Source organism: Mastacembelus armatus, chromosome 15 (assembly GCF_900324485.2).
Source record: "Mastacembelus armatus chromosome 15, fMasArm1.2, whole genome shotgun sequence".
NCBI classification, from domain to species: domain Eukaryota; kingdom Metazoa; phylum Chordata; class Actinopteri; order Synbranchiformes; family Mastacembelidae; genus Mastacembelus; species Mastacembelus armatus.
Window position 1 is genome coordinate 11,495,809 of NC_046647.1, and position 17,729 is coordinate 11,513,537.

The following is a 17,729-nucleotide window of genomic DNA, read 5'->3' on the forward strand; positions in this document are numbered from 1 at the left end:
TCACAGCTAATATAACTCTAAGAAAGACACTTCCAATCAGCAATCTTAAGACTGCACATTGTAAAAAGTGCACCGCAAACTGGAGGGTATAATGTAATGGAAAACAGAGGATGACATTCACCTTATGGACTAAAGTGTGGGGCCTCGTGGGTGGAGACTTACCATAAGAGGCTCACACAGACATTGACACTTTGGAAAAAACTACTGTGATAGACATGACGCTACGATGAGCGATGCATGCATCCACTCACTGACCCTGACATCCAAGGCTCATTGTAATGGACAAAGATAACAAAACTGTGTCTTCAGCCACTGTTTTTCATTTGTCACCTGGGTCAAAGATATGAGGCAACAATGACCTTAAAGATGTTGATTACAGTTTGCAGTCTCAAAGCTAAGGTAAAGCATTTCCAATATGAAAGTGGAAGAAAATAGGTAACACTGTTAGTATGAAAATATATTCGGGCCTTATCACTTATCTGAAGCTACTCTGAAAAATTGTCTACGCTGCATCTCTTGATACCTGCAAAGAACAATGTTTACAAAATCCTTTGATTTTGTTTCTCCCACAGTTCACTGTGTATATTCACTCTGCCAAATGGCAAAGTATTCTCTCACTCTCACTGCTAATCTCTCTTCTTTCGCCCCCTTTCTCTAATTGTCACCTCACGTCAGAGAAGAAAGCTGCAATTATTGCACTTCAGTAACTGTTGAGACAACATCACAACAGTCGGGCTTTGGACACCGCTGAGCTGATGGTTAGGCAAGATGGCCTGAGGAGCAGAGCGCTTAAACTGGAGGATCTCATAGCTCCAGAGCACCTGCTAAATGATAGCTTTAGATCACTGTGTGAGAGTACTGGAGGGCATAGACATTTTCATATAAATGTACCCATAGAGCAGTAAACCCACAGAGCAGTTCCAGGTGCTGGTGTCTAACCCGAAATGTCTCCATCGCTACTTAGCAGCCTTGCGGCAGCACTAACAGTAATGTCGTACATTTTCCTGGCTTATGGTCACACATGCTTTAAAAATGAATGGGTAGTTTGTTGTGAAAATGGACACTTTGTTCTGCAAGATTTCAGAAAATTCAACTTTCTAATTCGTTTAATCGAGACAAAAGAGCAAATGTTCTCTCACCATCTTTAATAATACCACTAACGTAAAAGTCTATGAGGATGTATGAATACTACCCCAAATCTTTGCCTCAATCACATTTGTTGATGACATGTAGAAATATCACAGAAAAAATAAAAGTAGGACCAAGAACATGTAATTGGTGGAATTTTGGGTTGAAGTGTTGTAATTTCTATTGTTGCAAAACTACAACACAACAGTAGAGTTTGATATTTCTTGTGACCTGACTGTCGCAGAAAAAGAAAAAAGGATTATGGTCATATTGTCATTGTGTTGACGGACCAACAGGGTCACCTTTACTGTTCATTAAAGAGGCTTCATTTGCTTTATTCAGAGAGTGCTGTTTGTTGTATGTATACTAACTATGGACCCTTCAGTTTGAACAGTGATTAAAGAGGCTGTACAGTACGGTACCACTGGCTCTGAATGCATGATCCATTTGGAGCAATGGTTTCCATGGATACTAGTGTTCTTAGAGACATTTGCGTGCACACACACACACACACACATAAATGAGGGTTTGCTTATTTCAAGTGAGGGTGCTATGCAGTTAAAGGATTAACATTTTACACAATAGAAATGCAAAAAAAAAAAAGCCATATAAGCTACAGTTTAGTTTTTGTCATACATTCGACCTTTGCAAAGTACAATAATTCTAATATTCAGATTGTAAATGTTTAATCTGCAGTGAAATGATTACAAATCAGCCTGAATTTACTGAAAAAATTTTCATCTTTGTTGCTGTAATATTAAACTGGCTGTCAATGCAAAAACAAGACGGGAAGAAAGGAATCAATAAACCATTAGGATTTTACTTTATTATTACCCCTCTACTGAACATCCTTGTGTGCCAGCACCTCATATAGGACAGCATCAAATAGTGGCTTGAATAGATACATTTATAAACCTGTGATTCAAAACATTTTGCTCAAAAGCCCAAAGCAATGCATTCTTTTATTTATCAACTACATTTAGTGGTTCTCTTTTTTCTTTTTTTTTTACATATAATGCATAGATTCCAAATGATTTAGGCTTCTTTGTATTGCTTGGTTGTAGTTTATTTTTGTGCATGAGTAAGTGACCACCAGTTGACATGACCACCATCATTCCTGCATTGATACATTTAAAAGAAGCTTGGTCTTTGAACAAGAAAACTGATGTTTTTTTTAATCCATCAACTTGGTGAACATTTGGCAGATTTTACAGTGTCTTCCACTGGAGTCTGTGGCTGCAGTCTGAATCTCAACAGCTGTCATTACACTTCCACCAGGATTTCAGCCACACTCTTGTCACTATAGGAAACATTATAGTAAACTATTCAAATGGTGAATTAATACTTCATAATAGATTTGCATGAAAACATGAACACTAACACATGTAAATAAAGGCTTTGCAGGCAGCTCAGAAAATTAGAACAAATACAATGATGTATTAAAGCAAGATTAATGATAAACAAATTAACAAATATTTAACTATATAAATTACATGTAATCAAATGTTTATTACTGTTGCTCAGAGATTCTGGCACACAACAGGTGCTGTATACAATATACTATGGATTTTGATATTCTCTAAGATTGGATATAGGAAAGCATTTGCTTTTTGAAGTGGTTAGAAATGCTCAAGAAAGGATCATTTTGTAATAGTGAGTCATCACGAGGGATAAGAATAAGACATGTTTTTTTTAATAGTGACAGAAACCAGATGCAGCTCAGAAGAGTAAGAATCACAGGGCGATTATTTTCTACATTATCACTTCAGTGCCATTTGCTCTATATTCATTACATTGATATAATACACACACACCGACAGCAGCTGTGTATCACATGACCTCTTTTTATAGATGTACATTTCAAAGAGACAAAATCAAAGGCTTGTAAAACTGCTTCACACATAGAAATTGTCTATTAATGTCTCCTTTGGAAACAAAGGTGTCTTTGAATTCACCAAATCAAAGACTAAGCAGATTGCAGAAGTGCACAGAATTTACATGCCAGCCATTTTTGATTTGCATCATATTTTGACTGGCAGACGCTCTCCAGAAAACAGCAAAGCTAGGGGAAATAAAAATTAATCTCAATGGCCTTCGAAGAGTTTTAAACATCTATGTCGAGACATGAAAATGGCAGTTCACTGATGCACTCCCAACCCCTTTTTTCCTCCTGTGAATGACATTTGTAGAAAATTTGCTATTACTGGTGGTATTTTTTTTTCCTTTTATGTCAGCCATGTGAGGAGCCATATATCAAAATCAAATATAATAAGACAGTCCAAAGATAACACGAATAATGGTTAATAAGCACACATCAGAGCTGCAGTTACCAGAAATAAGCCCTTTGTTTCACATTGAACTAGTCTTATCTGTCATCAGAGAGAACACTGATGCTGACACACCACGCTTGGTTTACCTCTTGCATAAACCCATCAAAGGTTGATATTGTATAGGACTGTAATAACAGATGAACTCTGTCACCCACTGGCACTTCAATGCAAGTGTATAGGGTTAGGTTGTCACTACTAGATTGTTTATTCAGGCTTTCTGTGTTTTTTATTACTTACTTGTAGTCATCATCCATACATAGAAATCTAGTTTTATAAATCCAGCCTTTGACTTTATGAACAAATAAAGGTTGCATAACATTCCCATTGATGCATCAATGGCAAAATACTGTGCTGTCTGCTGAGTCTGCTCTTCCACATGGTTAGGGTATAACTTAACACCAAGCTGAAAATCACTGTTTCGCTGACCTCTCGGTGTTCAGCATTTTGTAATCAGAGGTGTGCGTGTGTAACCACCCTTCACATTGGTGTCACAATGTACTGAGCACACCCCAAGGATACCTTTATATCACTGCAGCGAAGTGAGAACATTAACCAGTCGGCAAAGAGAAATATTTCCAACTGATGTGATGTCGCTGTTTAACAATTAAAATTTAAAAATCTCTGGGATTCATATTAGAAATAAAGTGTCTGTAGACTTTGTAATTTTTAGAAACCACTGCTACACTTTTTTTGTTTGTTTTTAAGTAATTAAGCAATCTGAGTTGACTGGTGAATGATGTGCTTTTTTTTAGAACATCATCTGTGTTTACTTTCATATTTCAAATCTGTTGTAGCCTTTTGTTTTGGGACCTGTGTATAAAAACTGAAATTACAAACCAGAGATGTCGGAAGATACATGAGCTCAAGCCCAGCTTGGAAGCTGTAACTGGAACTTCTGCTAAAACAGAGCATTCTTGGGAGGTCTGGACTAGCTGTAGTGGTAGAGTATTGATTCAGTAATCCAAAGCCATCTCCCAAGTGCTTCTGATTTATCTGTCACATTTCATTATGACTCCTCTGCACTGAAGCTCTTGGTCTTAAATACAATACTGCAAAGAGCATCTAGCCATCTGATGTGTCTACTGTAGTGGCTGAATGGATAAGACTCCCTGCAGCAGACTTTCACTAATTTAGAGACGTGCGATTTGCTCATTTTAATGCGTGTAGAAATCTCACACCAATACAGCCATTTAGGCTGCAAGGAGACTAGAAGTAAATTAACAATTTAAGATTCTTTAAGAAAAAAGCATGTTTATTTTATTCAAGTCGAGCAATTATGTTCTCTGTGATCTAGACTGAGAGAAATAGCAATTCTTCATTTGCGTACTTTGTAAGTTGCTGCTAAAGATATTCCCGTCTCAGGGGGAGGAAAAAAAAAAACAACAACGGGTCATTTGTTCAACCAGGTGAAAATGAGCTATGTTTACAAAAACAGAAGTGTGATTTTTGTAGCAAAGCACATGACTCTGACACCATGAGTGCACTCGTTCTCTAACCTGAAATAAAGAACTGTTAGTTGACTGACCAAACTTTAACAAATGGACTTGTAGCTTAATAAAAAAGAGTTTATATGATCTATTTTTAAAAATGTATGGTACTGTAAGCCACTACCAATGATCTTCACAGATTAGGTTGATGCATTTGGGGCAAAAGAAGACAATATCCAGAGAGATTGCTAGAAAATCACATTTGTGTCTTAAATCAAATCTCAGCATTAACTGTTCCCGCTGCTGTTTGTAAGTGATCGATCAGGAAAGGTATGCTCAGGCATTGTTAGCCCAGCTGGGCTGATTGCTGTAGTAATGTCTCAGTAGCACGTAGCTATGTTAACTGGCGGACCAGTGTCACACCAGCATGCTGCAGGCCAGATAAGGAATGAGGACAAACCGTCTCTCTCCTCATGCCATAGCAATATCTAGTGGTGGTGCAGAACTCTGCCACTGCACCAGACAGCATCACTGACAGACGAGTTTAAGATATGCAGCGATGTTGGCAGGCTAACCATGCTGTGAATGTGACATCAGTGTTGTGTGGCGGTTGCCAGTGGTGTGAAGGACAGTTTGAAATCTGATTTAAACAGGCAGACGTTGACAGACACAGTATTCTGAAATTTTTCTCCAATCTGACTTCAATACAGCAGTACTATGGTTTCAGAACTGATTTGTAAATTAAGTTCCAGAGTGTCCAGAATTAAAGAATTACTGAGATATATGTATCAATGCTTCCAAAGCATCACCATTATTATTATTATTATTATTATTATTAGTATTATTAGTATTATTATTGTTATAGTTTTGATAGACTATCAAAAGATACTGACTGTCAGAGTCAGTTTTCTATGTTATGAAAGAGAACTGTAGACAAGCTTACGATCTGGCACAAAAGTGCTGCAGCGTGATAATTTATATATCTATGTTATGTTACATAACACTTTGTCTAACAGAGGAGCTGAATAACCACAGTGCTCCATGGAAACACACAATCAGTGCAGGGAAATGTCAGCTGTCTTCATTAGCAATGGCCATTACTGAAATATACCATCATATACCATCTGTCAAACATTAGTGCTGCTATTTGAAAGACCCTTGTTTCAAAATTCTCATGACTAGTAATTAGTTTTATACCTTAAATTAAAAAAGCAACAAAATACAAGTCAGTACTGCACTCAGTTTGAAAAAAGGCTGTATTTTTCCACCACTTCTTGCAGTTTCAGTGCAACTGCAGGATTTGTTATTGTCAAAAAAAAAAAAAAAAAGCTTTTCACATAACGCTGGAGTGATGTAGGATTTTTGACTTAATTTTAAATATACAAATTATTTAATGTTATTTAGTAGTAATAAATAGTTTGTATGATTTTGGCTGTTGTGTGACATATCCTGATGAGTGTTGATTTTGGATTTCTCTGTGGACTACGAATGGCATTGTGTGGTAAAAACTATTTACTGTTAAATTTCAGTTCAACATGGTTTTCATTATATTTGCTGTACAACAAAACATAGTCTTGTCATTCCAAGTTAGCTGCTCAATGCAGCTGCATCACTAGTTCAGATTAATGTGCAATATATGTAATGCCCCCTTCACCCTCATAAATGCTTCAAGTAGTATCTGTCAGCACTTACAGTCTAATATATGTTAGAATGTATTTATAGATCTATTAGCCTATGTACTTACTGTGGCATTTGTTCTTGATTAACATTATAATGAAAAATAAAGTTTTAAATTCTAAACTCTTACTGTTTACAGAATGCAAAATTCCAAGTCCCTGGTGAATGCGTATACTACATAACATTGCTATGTGACGCTGATTATATTAGTGCTTATGTTGTCCTAGATCATAGTGTACCATGTAAGTTTAACAGCAGCAACCATTACAGCTACATGAGGGCACATGCTACACCCTGCAGAGGGACTGCTACTGATAGCAGCTACAGAAGCCCCCTGAGAAAAAATAGGATTTTGCCTCCACTTTACCACACAGACATGGGCTTTGAGTGACAGACTCATTTGCCAGGTTTTGTGGGTGGATGTTTATGCAAATGCCTCTCTTCTGTGGGCTGGAATAGCCATCCAGTGACAGGCCAAAACTAACTGGGTTGAAATGGAAGAACATGCAACTGAGAGGCTGAAAGCAGTGCATAATTTACATTAACATCTGTGGCTCCACACAACAAGGGCTTGATAAAAATTTTACCACATTAAACCATCCCACACAAAAGTTGGATTAGGACTTTTTCTATCTTATTTAAAAACGAAAAAAATGTTCAAGACATCAGTGTGTATCCACACTACGAGCTTCAAAGATTTGACCTTTGCTTAAGAACTGTAGGGCAAAGCTGTGGCAGGCTCATGTGAATGTTGATGTTTTCTTAGAAAGATGAATGGGGTGGTTGCTGAGGTCTGTAGGACTTGAATGCAAAACAAATTTGGTTTGTCATATGAGAATCACAATTGTTGTGTAGGTTTTGTTTTTATATATATAAATGTGCTGAATCGCTCTTGCTGTGAAGCGAAGATAGCCAGAGTTCTATTTGGATGTAGTGGAAACCAGCTCAGAGTGCCTCCACCCCCTTTTCTCATGAATGAGACTTTATTTATGGCAGGGAGTCAGAAATGCTTGTTAGTGTTGAATTATACATATAATGGCAATAAACAAATCAAATTTGTATATAAAGAAGAAGAGACAGTAGACTTGTTCTGTTTGCATTCATATAGACACCTTTTTGAAGTCAAAGGAAACAATAGCACCACGGTGTTCCTTTGATTTATAAGATCCACTCATCTCTAACTCATAAATTGCCAAATAAAAGACTGGATGTTGTGATGTCAAAGCAAGATACATGGAATTAGAAATGGAAATGATTCCTTAAGTATGCATTGCAGCTGTCGCAGTGATGAAACTACACAATAGCATACATACAGCATCAGCTTCAGCCATGGATGTGCAAAAATAATGCAGTACCAGTGTACTATATGATGAGATCTTAAATAAATTCTCTGCAGTATAAAAAAAAAAAGGTATATATCATTAAGTGCTTTAATTAAGACCTTCCGATTGATTCATTAAATAAAAGAATCATTTGCAGTAACCTAATATCACACTTCAAAAAGTTTTAATATTCTTCAGTGCTAAAATTACAGTGCAGCTAGAAGACAGACCATGTGTGAGAATTTTAAAAAAAAATCGGTATTATGAAAATCAGTAGAAATGATAGAAGAAAAATAAAGCACATAAGATACTGACAGGTAAAGAACCGTTGCTTCTCATTTTTAGGTATCTGACTTTTTTTTAATTATTATTTTAATTTGTATTGTCAAACCATACCTAACCAGCTTCAGTTGAACATTTTCAAGATGCAGTTGTGGTTTAGTTTTGTTGCTTTGTGTTATTTTTCTTTAATTGGCAAAGCTGGAAAAGTTTAATGACAAGAGGGACTGTTAAACAGGCAAATCAGTGACATTTCAAGAAGGATTTATGAGTAGTTGTGGGAGTTGTTAGAACGTGAATATACAGGAACACAAAACTACCACTGTTTGGAATTTAAAACAGGAAACATGCACACAGGTGGGCTACGCGTGCTAATAAATCACATGTGCATGTTTCCTCGTTGCTGATCCAGGATTTTACTGATGAGTACTACAGTTTGGGGGACCAGCAATATGGCTGCCTCACTTCAGAGAATTAGACTAAGCCATTACTCTGATTGCGATTGGTGCTGTAATATGACATTGCTATATTTAACTGTTACTCACAAATTTTATTTCAATTGTATTTATTGTAGGTTGTGAAGTTAAAAAGGTGGACGTGTCATCTCCATGACACTGCAATAGTAAAGGCGATAGGCTGTGGATTGATGCATTAATTTAATAAATATAGGTTTGGAAATTTATGGGCAGTTAAACAGGCAGATTGCTGGTGTTTCTTTGTATTTCATCACATTTACTACGTGTAATAAATAACTGTTAATAATCTTATATTTACAGCATTTGTAAAGAGCTTATTATACTTGATGCATTGATACATGTCTATATTAAACCCTACTCTACCCTACCCTACTCAAAATTAACCATCTACAATGCCACTTACACATTAATTTATAATAGCAGTATAATAAACTAATAATTTAATGTATAATACTATAACACACATATAGTATGTGCAGTATTTTCGAAGGAGAAATTTTACTTTCTATACTTAAAGTTCAGTACATTTAGCTAATAATGCTGCGTATTTAGTTTTATCAAATATAATTGAATTCACAAACATATCTTTTAATTTGGAGTTAGTTTGAGCTGTAACATCACTTTATTTTGCATTAATGGAAATTTTGTTTTTGAATTTATTCATGCAGTCATTTCTGGTAGGTAGTTAAATCATGTCCACCCCTTTTTAAATTGTATTTCACGTTTTCCTTTCAGAGTTATTGCATTTCATTGCATCCTGGCTGTGGTTCAGCTGTGACAACACAAGGCTTTAATTTATTTGGAGGCAGTTTGCAGTGGGCTACACAGTCTGGGTAGTGTGGAGTTATCACTACCTTCCAATTGTGTTGTTGCTGAAACATAGCCTCAAGACTCGGATCACAAATCCATGTCAAATGAGCAGCAGTATTCACAACTTATCTACATCCACACCACTGGCAGGTTATCACTGTTAACATCACAGCTGAGCCTAGTTAGAAATGACACTGTGAATAGAAATAATGAAACTAACAAATTAGTGATGACAATGGTGCTTTGCAATTGAAAATTAACAGTGTTATTTTATGGGTTTGCCCCACCTCATCTGTGGATCATTGTGAATTGATCAGATTTTATTTACAGATGCTTGGTCCAGCACCTAGAAACGACCCAACTACTGTCATCTGATTTCGATTCAGATGTTGCTGTGATTGATGCACAGAAATATGTGACACCTTTTTTCTAATTATCCCCTGTACAATAATCAAAACCAACTGAACTTTGACAGAAAACTGTATTGTTTATGTTGGATGCCATATTTTGGAGTATTTTCCCAAGCTTATTGGGAAAATAGCTTGTCAGGGCTCCTAGTTAAGCAGATATTGGCTATGCGGTTATATTCTACATAACCATACTGTAAGTCTTATTGCTTTAATCTTTTAACTAGCTAGGAACCTTATCAAGTCTCATGTGGTGGACCCTATACTTTATTGTGTCATAACTGTGTTATGGTTGGGAAACTGAGTCTTTTGTGGTTCCAAAGAGCCCATTTGCATCCATGTGTGACAGTCAGAGTGGTTTAAACAGAACTTTAAACATGGCAACAATTTTTGTGATTTTATATCAGTGTGTAAAATGACTTAGGAGTCACCTCGGAGCCTCATGAATTTTTATATCCAGAAAGAGTGACCTGGGTCATTTGAAGAATACAGTTTATATATGTATATTTTTAGACATCCACGAGAAATAACTGCTCCATTATTCTTTTCTAAGAGGCATCGTCTTGCAGATCCTGATGTAATTTTTGCTCTAATGTAATATCATTTTAAAGTTTTCTGTATGTTTCACAGCACTGACTGGAGTTAACTCCAAGCTGTGTAATTGATGACAACATAAAACATAATTGTTCCACACTGCACTATCCTTTTTTGGATAGTCAAACTTTAATGAGCAGTTTGATAGTTCATGAACAATAAAGATGGCTAGCTCTTTCATATTGATGTTCATCGGTCTTCAGTCTTCAGAGTTAACACCGAGGAAGTGGCTAAAACACAGGAACAGAATAATGTTTCTAAAATTCAGGAGCTGAATATGGAAACAATTGTTTTAGCAAGCTAAAATTCTTAAAAGGTAGAATGATTTAGCCAAATATTTTAGGGAAGACAAGTGCATGAGATATTCAAGATACAGTATCTACTAAAGCTGACGACAAATAATGCATAAGATAAAAGATAAAACAAACAGATTCTCTGCTGTTGAGCTGAGCTCTCAACTTCACTGAATTGGAACTAAAATGGCCTCCAAGTGTACTGAACAATGGGGGTGAGCATAATGCAGTGTGACTACTGAGTGACTTGACTGAGATCCAAAGTGAATAAAAGGCCTCACTATGTGAGGCAGCAAGGCTGAGCTGCTGCAGTGCTCAGGACTTTGGCAGGTGACAGCGCATTAGAACGCTTCACACACATTTCATTTGCCAATAAAACCCCATTGCCATTTTCCACATGGCACATGGTCTGCGTCGTCAGAAACAGTAATGATCAAATAAGCATCTGCAACTCCACAGATCAGCATCTGCGTTTAGTCTTAAAGGGGATATGTTTCTTAGATAATATAAAATCCTTTGCCGCAAGGAATTGTGACATTTGTTTCCCTCTGTCACTTTAATTGTGCTTGACTTAAATCAAACAAAGCAGGAGAAACCACATAAAGAGTTGACATGTTTTATACATGTTACATATTGTAAGACTCAAATCAATAATTCAGAAGTGTGAACAATTTTCTCTCAAGTGGAAAAAAAGAGGATCAGGATTCAAATCTGTGATGTCATAGTCGTTACTAACCTACCTCTTGAACCAACAATGATTTTGGAGGCCCACTTTGTGGACTCATAAAATATTTATTTGAATAATTTGCATACTTATGAGCTTCAGTTCTTTTGTAGCATTATCGTGTTTGAAACAAATTAGAAACCCGTATCTCTAGAAGGCATCTTGCTGTCACTGTCACATTTGTCATCTTTCTCCACAAGTAAGTGACAAACCAGAAATAGAAAGTAGAGGTGGGCCCAGTGATATGAACTGAAATATCTGACACAATCAAAATAATGTTTGAATGGAAGAAAAAAAAAAAAGTACTTTGTAAAAAAACAAAAAAGGCTTTTCATTGACGATATTTAACAGTGACAATAGTGAGTGATATGAATGTCACTGTATGAGGTAATAACAATGATTACCTTGTAGGCTATGCTACAAAACACATTCTTCTCACACAATGAGACTCCTTAACCCTGATCCTTGAAAACTGGCAAGATCCAACCAAATGAGAGACACAGAATGAAACCCTTTTCTTTAGCCAAGGGCAGACTAGTAGGCTGAGCCGCAAAACAAGACAATGTCTCATGATGTTTTTTTTCCTGGAGCCAAATGCAATTTGTGATGCATGATTTGAACAGTATAATGTGAATTTGTGGAGCTTGTATACGTGTAAGAACCAGCATGTGGAAAAGATTGGACAGGGAAAGGGCATATGTCTGGGTGAGAACGTGCTCTAAAATGTCCGGTTGCACTAGCTATCTGGCTACTTAATGCTTTTTTTATGTTCTTCAGATTCATCTTTGTTAAAATAAATGCACCCAGGAAATGTGTGTCAGTGCAGAGAATATCTAAAAGTCACTCTAGGTGAAGCCTTTTCGAGCATTCGTTGGATCGAAAGCAGGAAAACACCCAGGACGCTTCGCCAGGACATCACAGCGTTAACACAGATAGTCACTCATTCACCTATGGGCAGCTCGGAGTCATCAGCCTACTTGACTTGCATGTGTGGGATGTGGGAGGAAATCCACACAAACACAGAACACAAATGAGAAAAAAAAAAAAAAAGAGGTTGAGAATTAGATCTGTCTTGCTGTGAGAGCCACTGTGCCGCTGTGCTGCCTCCTTTTACAACTTTTATTCATGAAATGGGAGAATGTGTTAAAAATAAAACTGCATAAATGAGTCATCCGAGTAGTACATTAGTTTAGGATTTCACTGTGTCACCGTGCTTTTCAGAATGCCACAATATCAAGGAATGTGGTCTGTCTTTTGTCTGCATAATCATTAATAGTTAAGATCTTTAACCTTTAAAGTGTTATCCTCTATCTCTCTGAAACACTGTCGGGGTGTTTCAGTGGCATGGCTGGAGTATACAACCTCCAGGCCTGCTTTTCTTTGATGTGCTCTGAAGCCATCCTCTACCAGGAACTGAGAAGATCAAAGACAAGCGATTTTATCAAATGGAGCCCTTGTCAACTGTTTGTAATGCTTTATTCTTCATCAGGAACACCCACTCTGTCACCATGATGCCACAGGAGAGACAGTGCTCTTTTAAACCCCGTGGTGATCTCCCCGTTATCCAGATGAAAACGGATTTATTCAAACCTCCCATCAACTGACCCTATAAATAGAAGCTTGTGGAAAATCTTCTGAGAGAGGAAAAAAAAAAATAAGCTGTGCTCTTAAGCTGTTATTAACATGCTGATAGAAAAAAATGTCAAATGTTGTTTTGGAGCAGGGAATTTTCTGTGAAAATAAGCATCATGCTTCCTGGTAATAGTAGTGATTTGAACATAAGATTTACTAAATTATAAATATATCTGACCAGAATACACAGCTGAGTCATACTATCTGATGTTACTGCACATGCTACTTGACTGCAGGGTGAGTTGTAATGGTAATTTGCATAAGAAACTGTATGCGTTGTTGCCTAAGGGCTTCAGTGAAAGGGTAGGTGAACAAAACTTAAAATGAGTTTGTCATCCATCTTCGTGACGGCTAGCCACTTAAATCATGTGGAAATACGAAGCATGAGTAACTCTTCCAAAGCATTTAACAAAAAAGACATTAGGCATAGTGGTATGTAGGTATTAGTGTGCTTTAAAAACATGCTTAAAATGTGATGTAGCAGCACTAAGCAGAAGTCAACCAAACAGCTGAACTACTGCATGTCGATGTTCATCTGTTCTTGATTACAAAACTGTCACCTGTTCTGCTGAGTGCTATTATACCAACTGCTATTTTGGTAAATGCCACAAGGGAGATTGCTCCATAACATTCCTGCTATCATTATTTTTCCACGAAAAAATCTAAAGGGTGACTCATTATTTTTGGTTCAGTGTGCCATGATGAATGTCCCTCTTTTTATGTCTCACAGTAAATGCACCTCACCACTGGAATAAGTAGCATACCCCCGTGGGTTTTTTTTTTTCCCTGCTATCACTTAAAATGCAAGCAGCTACGTGTCAGAAGGGCTCACTTTGTAATTCAAAGAGCTGCACAAATGTGTTAACCACAGAAACTCCCCCTGCTAGCTGGTGACACTAATGAACAAAACCATTATGACCTGATCATAACAGTTTACTATTAAATGTTCTTTCAGCTGTCTACTTGTGAATGTGTGTGGATGTATAGGTGTTTTATGGGTGTATTTATGCACGTGTGAATTACTGCTGCAAGCGGGTCTACTGAGGATGTCATTTTCTTTTGTAAGCTTTTGACAATATGTTAATTATTTGCTCAGTTCCAACATAAGAGTGAAAACGTTGCATTGCTCTATGGCAACACTGGACAAGTAGCATGCGTGTGTATTACATGCGCTTTTAAAACACTGATACCCTTTTGTTCGATCAACTTAATATAAATGTTTAATTATTAGTTACTACAGATTTGACTAAACTATTACATCTTATACCCAAGTTTTGAAATGTTGCATTGCATGAGCAGTGTGAACCCGATCTGATGCTGCTGCATCCATGATACCAGTCGCTCCATGTAACATTGGTACCAATAAAAACTAAACGATGTGTCCATATTGACCAGTGATGGTCTTCACATGTGTGACACTGACATAAATGTATAAACATACCAAAATTGTCTTTGGCTTTGCAGCCATTTTAACTCTGTTGTGTACAAAAACAGCCATTTTAAATTCACAGCCATGATAGTGCATTTTGTATTCAATCCAACCAAATGAAACCCCATCCCCTCCCTCTTTGGGTGGTTTGGTTTGTGCTGGTGTGGTCTTTACTACACCCAACTCCTCTGGCAGCTTTGTTCTTGACATATTTCTCAGCCAATGACAGTCTATATATCTATGTGTGCTCTTTGTTTCATGGGCCATCATACTTCAAACATGCAATAAGGTCAGAGAAGGGAGTGACTGACGTGCACATGACTATCTTATCTACGCATACAGTAGTCCATTAACTCTACATCTATGTCAGCAAAAAGGAGGAAGATGACAGCATACTCACCTTCTTTAGGAGGCCGTTTCACTTCTGCACTCAGATTGCAGATCTGCCCAGCCTGTAGTTGGGGTGACAAGCAGCCCTCCGTTTGTGGATTTAAAGGTAAAACCACATTGTTGAGCATGAGCATACTCTCTGATTCTCCATCGCCTAAATGCTGAGGACATGTGCATTTTGTGTACACGATCCCACATGTCTCCACTGTTCCTTTCTCTAATTTCAGGCAGTTTTCCAGCCATGTACAAAGCACTTGACACCCAAACTGGCTAGGGCTCGCCTTATTCAACACCAGAAACTCCACAATAGACTTCTCCTCGTCATCCAGTTTCTGCGGCGTCAATCCGTTATAATCATAAGGGAAAACTCTCCGTAGTTGAACGAAATTCTTGTCATACAGCAAAAATACATAAATATTCTTCGAATCACAAAGGTACACTATAGACTCGTTGACTTTCAGCAATTCATTGATCTTTTCATGTGAGTAATGATCAAACTGATAAGCAAGCAAAGAATATTCAGAGCAGCTCAAGTCTCGCTTGTATAGCTTCAGGTAGATGCTGTATTTGGTAGGGTCTGGGTTCTCCAGCGTCCATGTACAGTTTGTATAGTTCTTAGGAAACATTTCAGTCACCGAATATGATCCATAAATGACCCCCTTGACCAAAGTGGAACACCAATAATCTTGGGCACCAGTTAATCCAAACATAACCAGAAGATAGGTGGAAAATATATAAATCAACAGGTTTCGAACAGCCTTCATCCTATGTCATTTGGCCTGTAAGGAGAGACGAAGAGAATTACACAAAGGAGTGTTAGCAGAGGATAGAGGAAACATGATAGATGACATCTATCAAGCGTGACTGATGTGATTCACAGGTGTATTATCATGTCCTACCATGAAAACAGGAAAAGAAAAAGGACCCATCAGCAACATGTCTTTTGCAACCCCATCTTTGCCTTCTTCATTACTATACTTTGTGCAAACATTGCCACCTTGTGGTTGCTTCTGCCGTTATTTATTTTTTATTTATCTTATGGGAGGTGGGGGGGTGAAATAATGTGAGTCATTTAGACAATATTAATTGGTTCATATTTGGTGTGGCACAATCCCCGGAGATATTCAAATAGGCCATAGCTGTTTAGAATATCTGACATCAAAAGAGAAACTGTGAAAGCGGTGAGCAAGTCAGTGCAGTCCTCCCGAGCTGTGGGACGCAGCTGCTCATTTTACGCAGCAACCAGGATCTTTTCAGATCAATCTGTTTTCTTCGTGATTTAGTCTGTTGCCTTATACGACAGTAAGATAATACGAGGGAGACAAATTCACAGACTTTAAATGTCTCTCAGTGTCCGTCTGGTCACTATGGCTTCTCCCCCTTCTGCGCGCTTTTGCTCCACTACACGACCCGCATGTCTCCGAAATTCAGGGCTTGATAGATTTGACAATGCAATTTGATAAAGAGCCATTGTGTGCGTGTGTGTGTGTGTGTGTGTGTGTGTGTGCTTGTGTGTGTCTCTGTCTGTTCTTTGCATGTCTGAGCTCGCGCGTGCGCGCGCCTAAGAGTGTTTGTGTGAGAGAAAGAGAGATGGAGAAAGAGAGAGAGAATGCAATGCGATGTCCTGATTGCTTTAATCCTACAGGCAATGCAGCTGTGAGCAGTGTCACAGCAGAACGTGCACGTGTGCGTTTCTCACTGTGTGTACATGTATGTGTGTGTGCGTGTGTGTGTGTGTGTGCGCGCGCGTGTAGGCGTTGAAATTCCAAGTAGGCTTTAGATACCAGAGTCCAGAGGAAAGATACATTTGCACTTATGTCTGTAACTTCTTCCTTCTGAATAATAAAACCCTGCCGTCACACCATATCAGGATAATATTTGTTACATAAGGAAGCAGTATTGTGGGAAATCAGATTTCAGCCGACATAAATCCATATGAGTCCACATCCTTCCGCAAGACTCATGGCCAAGGCTACACCAAAAATCAGTATTCTAGAGACGAGAAATCGGTCGTCAAGACACATAGATTTTATTACCGGGGCTCCTAAAAGACCAGTTTCGTCTTGAGAGGAAATGTGAATATAGACACGGGCTACATCTCATGCGGTGTCAGTGCGACGCTCGGCACTTTAAAGTGATTTAAGCTCTTAAAAAAAGGACATGTTAAGCACCCTGGACTAATGTGCGCGGATGAAAGCTCTACTGCCATCGTGTTGAATAGACGAGGCACAATATTTAACAGGGGGAGGCTAAACTTTAACTGACAGATGACATATGAAAATGAGCTTTTCAGCAGCTTCAGGGGCGTCATGCAAAAACAACAACAGTAATATTAGTAATCTTACCTTACACTGCGGAAGCTATGGCTATTTTTCCAACATACTTGACCACATCCTTCATAAATAAATTCTGCAGCCCTCCGGTGAATCAATACTCCCCATTCCCGAGAACACAAGTCCGGCGCAACAAGATGGTTCAATGGATGAAAATAAAATGCGTTACACTCCGGTCTGCCCGCTCATGTCCCCCCAGTATTCTTCCTCTTCTGGGTTTTTCCCATCAAAACGAAGCGCAACAACACACTACAGCCACCGAGAAAGAGAGAGACCGAGAGGGACACACAGAGAAAGAAATTCTTGGAGTGATGAAAAGAAGAGAGCAATTCTTATAGTATTACCATAAATTAATTCGGCAGACTCCACGTCTCTATTTCCCACTGATATGTTTTCTCCAGCAAGTCGTCCACCCCCCTTTCTGGAAAAAATGGGGGAAGCAAAAAAAAAAAAAAAGATCCGTAGTGGGTGGATGTGA

The 17,729-nt window shown here is 38.0% G+C and overlaps 1 protein-coding gene across 1 annotated transcript in view; it reads right to left on the bottom strand.

Moving 5' to 3' along the window:
• Positions 1 to 17,379, bottom strand: part of adgrb3 (adhesion G protein-coupled receptor B3) — a 101,758-nt gene extending 84,379 nt beyond the window's left edge. The window contains exons 1-2 of the mRNA XM_026309982.1: positions 17,264 to 17,379; positions 14,929 to 15,697 (exon numbers count right to left, since the gene is read on the bottom strand). Of these exons, the coding sequence (XP_026165767.1) occupies positions 14,929 to 15,682 (754 nt within the window). The 5' untranslated portion in view covers positions 15,683 to 15,697; positions 17,264 to 17,379. The remainder of the gene's footprint in view (positions 1 to 14,928; positions 15,698 to 17,263) is intronic.
• Positions 17,380 to 17,729: the final 350 nt, after the last annotated feature.